The following is a 5,664-nucleotide window of genomic DNA, read 5'->3' as shown; positions in this document are numbered from 1 at the left end:
GTCGCTCTTGTTTAGTCTATCATGCGGAAGACGAATACATGCAATTAGAGCGTGCAATGCAAGGGAAAGAGATGAGTAGAGACGGAGACAGAGGTATGAGGGCCCGACAGTTTGGTAAGTAGACTGTTGCGTGGCATCGTTCTTTCTGTTCGCTGCTCTCAAACGATACAGACGTGATTCAGGAGATTGAGTTTCGCAATAAAAAAAAATCGACGCCATTTTGTGTGTTCATATTTTTTCGTGTCAAGCAAACAAATTAAAGCGTATTCCATCGAACTTTCTTTTCGATTCAAATCATTTGTTGTGGAATATTCAAAGCATTTTAATCAGCAAGCGAGTTGTCAAGAAAAGAAAAGAAAAGATTTTAAGCGTATTTTCCGAGATTTTCCCAAACAAGCGTTGACTTCATGCGCTAATGCAACCGTATGAACCGGGGAAAAGAATCACGAGAAAACAAAGCAAACTAATGGGTGCTGATCAGTTGAGTCAAGCGAAAACTAAGCACAGCCGAGGCCGAAGATACGCTTGTCTTAGGCCAAGAAAGCAATGAATTGATCATGTCATTAAAAGCGAAATTGAATGATCAAATCGATGCGTTAAATAAAGCAAATACACCTACTAGAGCGCAAAGCGAACCGCGACAGTTTCAAGTTGAAGTGCAAACCACCGATGCGACGGGCAACGTGCCAAATACTTGGGGTACGTTTAATGGCGAGTATTCCAAATGGCATTCATTCCGAGACCGATGGTTGACATTGCATGAAAACAAAAAGGTGAAAACAATCGTAAAATTCACCAATCTCCAGACTGCATGTATCGGAAAAGCAGCCGGTGCACTTGGAGAATGGGATTTGACGGAAGCGAATTATGAAAAAGCGTGGGAACGATTGAATTGCATTTATGAGGACGACTATATGCAAGTACAGTCTTTTATGCAAGAGTTATTCAAATTGCCACAAATGCGTGCTTCGTCAAGTCAGTCAATTCGTGATGTGATTGACATAGTTCATAAACACATTCACGGCTTAAAGCGTTATATTAAGATGGATAGTTCCAACCCATACGTCGTCTTTAAAGTCATAGAATGCATGGACTCAGAGACGTACCGTGCTTGGGAAAAGTTCAGACCATCACTGGCAAAAGCAAACAAAGCGAACGAAGCGAATGCTGATGACGGTGAAAATGCAAATCAGTATAAAACAGGGAAGTACATCCAGACGTGGAAAGAGATGGAAGAATTCTTGGAAGGTGAAGTCACAATTCGTGTGCATGCCGAAAAAAGAAATGCGTCCACCCAAGAGAATTCCAAATCATCCACTTCCAAGCGTGCAAAGCGATTCGATAGGAAAAACGGTTCGGAAAAAAGCAATCTGCCCGAATTTCTACAATGCGTTTTGTGTAACAACACACATCCAATCTACAAATGCGAGAGTTTCAAAGCGATGAGTTTAGTGGGTCGAAAGAATCACATTGCTCAATACGATTTATGCGAACGCTGTTTACGCAAAAAACACAGCGGAAAATGCGAAAAGAAAATGAATAATCAAGAATGCCCGAGATGCAAACCGGCAATTCGATTTCATAACAGTGCAATCTGCCCCAGTGTGGAATTGTCTGCACAAACTGCGTTGTTGATGCGAGAAAATTCGAAAGGTTCAAAGCGTAAAAATCAGAAAAATCAAGGCCATAAAAATGCGAAGAAAATGCGTGGCAACGATAATTCATACGACCATTCGACCAATAAGCAATTGGGTTCAAGCGTCAACAAAGTGGGTAGCTGGACACTGGTTGGAAATCAAAGCAATGCGATCAAGCAGACAAAAAACAGAAGCGTTGGTAAGTCTGAATACACAGTGGTTTTGGCTACTGTTAATATGCGTATGCAAACCAAAAATGATTGTCCTGTTCATTGCAGAGCAATAGCCGACATTGGTGCGATGCTGCCATGCGTTACAAAGCAGTACGTTGAAGAAAATGCACTTCAAACGACAAAGTGTCAACGAGTCATTTTAGGCGTAAGCGGTCCTGAAATCATTAAGCGAAAAATCAAAGCAATTATCTGGCCGTGGTTCGAAAGTCAAACAGCACTAGAAGCAGAATTTTATCTGCTGAATAGCTTAGACGGTGTGTATCCACAGGCACAAATTGAAGCGTCCAAAGAAGAAATTATGCATTTGATACTCGCTGATGAAGACTTTGACACACCCAAAGAAATTAATGCGTTGTTGAGTGCAGACATTTATGCGGCAATCGTTGGCGATGATTTGTATAGGCATAAAAGCGGTGCGATAATGCAATCGACGTCGTTTGGACATATTATTTTAGGCAAGTTCGAAGTTAAAAAACAATTCTTGGGTAATTTGCGAGCTTTGAACATTGTAATGAATAAAAATTCAGAATGCGATAATGTTGAAGAAATGCTAAGCAAATTCTGGGAAATTGAAAATATAAATTGCAAAGAAAATAAAGCGTCTTTAACTGAAGAACAACAAGCGGTCGAAGATTTATTTGTGAAAACGCATTACAGAGATAAATCAGGCAGATACGTAGTGAGAATCCCAATCAAGCCAGGATGCGATGGCTTAGGTGAGTCTAGAGGCATGGCATTGAAGCAATTCATGCAACTCGAACGGAAATTCGAAAAAAATGCGGAATATAAGCAAAAATATATAGATTATATTGAAGAGTTTTTGAAGCTTGGTTACATGCGTTTGGCAGGCAAGTGTCGTGATCGTAAGTTCTTATACTACATTCCACACCATGCGGTGGAGAAAAAATTCCGTGTAGTAGTCAATGCGTCAGCAAAAACGAAGTCAGGCGAGTCGCTCAATTCGATTCAAATGACGGGAGCTAAGTTGCAATATGATGCGCAGTTGCAAATAATGCGTTTCCGTCGATTTAGAATTGGAGTGACAACTGATATTGTTAAAATGTTCAATAAAATTGGTCTACACCAAGACCAATGGGATTTGCAACGCATTTTATGGCGTAAATCTCCCAACGAACCAATGAAAGAATATGTGATCACTGTAGTAATGTTTGGGCTGGCTTCTTCGGCCTATAATGCAGTACGTACACTAAATCAATGCGCCAAAGACCAAGAAATTCTCTTCCCTAAAGCGGCAGAAGTAATTCTGAAGTGTTTTTACATGGATGACGGTACATTTGGTGCTGATTCAGTTGAAGAGGCACAAGTGCTGTCGAAAGAAGTAGAGTTTGTACTGCAACAAGGCGGTTTTAATGTCAAAGGCTGGACATCAAACTCAAAAGCGGTTGAAGCGTACATGAATGCAAGCAGCATTGACATGAAAGTAATGGGCGAAGACGATGAATCCAAAATTTTAGGTTTGTGTTGGCTAAAAACATCAGATGAGTTGGCTGTCTTTGTAAGACAACTAGACACTCACTGCAAAATGACTAAGCGTAAAGTTTTAAGCGAAATAGCCAGATTGCACGATCCAAACGGGTTTGTCGCACCCATTGTTGTGAAAGCGAAAATATTAATGAAAGAAATTTGGAAAATAGGCAGATCCAAAGAGAAGCAAGTAAAAAGCGTTATAAATAATAAGCAAAAGCAATTGAGATGGGACGATGAAGTGCCAGAAAAGATAAAAAGCGAATGGCTTCAATATCGTTCTGATTTACCACTATTAAGCAATTTTAGAGTAAAGCGTTGGCTAAAATCAAACAGCAAGAGCAAAATACAGATTCATGCGTTCTGTGATGCTTGTGATGATGCGTATGGTGGAACAATTTACACCAGAGTGATCGACGAAGAGGGATGCATTCACACTTCGCTCTTGTCATCGAAGTCTCGAGTCGCTCCATTGGATAAATTGACCACTCCAAGGTTGGAGTTGTTGGCAGCCGTGACAATAAGCGAACACTTAGAAGCAGTAATTGAAGCATGCGAGTTTCAAGATGCGGATATCACGCTATGGTCTGATTCGATGATAGTGTTGCATTGGCTTGCAAAACAACCCGACGAATTGAAAGCGTTTGTTTCGAATAGAGTCAAGCTCATTCAAGACAGAACCAAGCATTACAGATGGAAACATGTGATTTCAAGCGATAATCCAGCTGACTTAGTCAGTAGAGGAATGAAAATGCACGATTTCCTCAAAAGCAAGCTCTGGCTGGAAGGCCCAAGTTGGTTAAAACTTGAAGAAGCAAAATGGCCAAAGCCAAAACTGGAAGTCTCACCAGATGCGATAAATGAGATAACAAAAGAATGCAAAGCGAAAGTAAATGCGATACAAGTGGTAAACATAAGCTCAAGCATAAACGGAACTCTTTTGTATGGTAAATTCCAAGACTGGAATAAAATAGTGAACGTCACTGCTTACGCGTTGAGATTCATACAAAGAGCAAAGAAAATCCAAGGAGATTGGATAGACAGATATTTGACGGCTGGTGAGAGATGCAATGCGATAAAGTTTTGGGTAAAATTTGAACAAAGCAAAGCGTACAAAAAGAAATTGAATGCGTTAAAGCGGGTGATAAGCTAGCACCCAAAAGCGATATTGTTGCACTCCGTCCAATTTTGGATAAAAGCGAAATCCTTCGAGTAGGCGGTAGAATAGACAAAGCGAATGTTGCGTATGATAAAAAGCATCAATATATCATACCGCCCAAGTCAAGATTGTCTTACCTTATTCTCAGCCACGCTCACAAAGAAACAATGCATGGAGGTGCACAATTAATGATTCAATTCATTCGTGAATCATTTTGGATCCCAAGACTAAGATCAGAAATTAAGCGATATATTGGAACATGCAAAGAATGCGTTGTGCAGGCTCAAGCGACAGCCTAGCAAATAATGTCTGAGTTACCAGCAGTTAGAATAAAACCGGCCCCACCATTTCAAAATGTAGGCGTGGACATGGCTGGGCCGTATAACATGCGAATAACAGACAAAATAAACATGAACACGCGTATGCGATCCCTTCCTGATATAAAAGGTTGGATAGCAGTTTTTGTCTGTCTGGTAACCAGAGCCGTGCATCTAGAGCCCACAGAAGGCATGTCATCCGATGATTTTCTGAATGCGTATCAAAGATTTCTAAGCAGAAGAGGTAACCCAGAAAAAGTCTTCAGTGATCGCGGAACAAATTTTGTAGGCGCTAATCATGAGTTACAAGATGCATTTAAAACATGGCAAGATGATAAAATCCAACGTATGGTGCATTTAAGCGGCACTGAATGGAATTTTATTACGCCATCAGCTCCCCATGAAGGCGGCATTTGGGAAGCTGCAGTGAAGTCAATGAAACATCATCTCAAGCGTGTGATGGGACCTCAAAAGTACTCACTGCAAGGCATTACAACTCTATTAGCAAGCGTTGAAGCGTGTCTTAATTCAAGACCTTTATGCACTCTTTCCGATGATCCTGAAGATGCGCAAGCGTTAACTCCCGCACATTTTCTTATAGGCAGATCGTTGAAACTTCCCTTACACGAAAAAGCAGATGCGCCACCATATAATGCGAAGCGTTTGTTCATTCAGTTGCAATGTCAAATTCAAGCGTTCTGGAAAAGTTGGTCCAATGATTATTTGCATTCTTTAACGCAAACGCCGAAATGGCGTGAAGAAATGCAAAATTTAAAAGTTGGCCAACTAGTTTTGATTAAAAGCGACAATATCCCACCTACATATTGGGCAAT

At 40.7% G+C, this 5,664-nt stretch overlaps 2 protein-coding genes across 2 annotated transcripts; both read left to right on the top strand.

Annotated features, from left to right (window-relative positions):
- The first annotated feature begins 557 nt into the window (after positions 1 to 557).
- LOC129571056 (uncharacterized) lies at positions 558 to 4,508 on the top strand. The gene has a single exon (XM_055450827.1). The coding sequence runs from the start codon at positions 558 to 560 to the stop codon at positions 4,506 to 4,508; it is 3,951 nt and encodes a 1,316-aa protein (XP_055306802.1).
- A 515-nt stretch (positions 4,509 to 5,023) lies between these two features.
- On the top strand, positions 5,024 to 5,537 carry LOC129571057 (uncharacterized; the record flags this gene model as incomplete). Its single annotated transcript, XM_055450828.1, has 1 exon — positions 5,024 to 5,537. A coding segment is annotated over exon 1 (514 nt), but the record flags the coding sequence as incomplete, so codon positions are not given.
- Between the last annotated feature and the right edge of the window lie 127 nt (positions 5,538 to 5,664).

Source organism: Sitodiplosis mosellana, unplaced genomic scaffold (assembly GCF_009176505.1).
Source record: "Sitodiplosis mosellana isolate CC-2019 unplaced genomic scaffold, AAFC_SMos_1.0 Smas_scaffold_1177, whole genome shotgun sequence".
NCBI classification, from domain to species: domain Eukaryota; kingdom Metazoa; phylum Arthropoda; class Insecta; order Diptera; family Cecidomyiidae; genus Sitodiplosis; species Sitodiplosis mosellana.
This window is presented reverse-complemented; position numbering and strand designations above follow the sequence as displayed.

What these genes read in the sequence shown, in the direction of transcription:
- LOC129571056 (XM_055450827.1), top strand. Translation starts at nt 558, where the DNA reads ATGTCATTAAAAGCGAAATTGAATGATCAAATCGATGCGTTAAATAAA.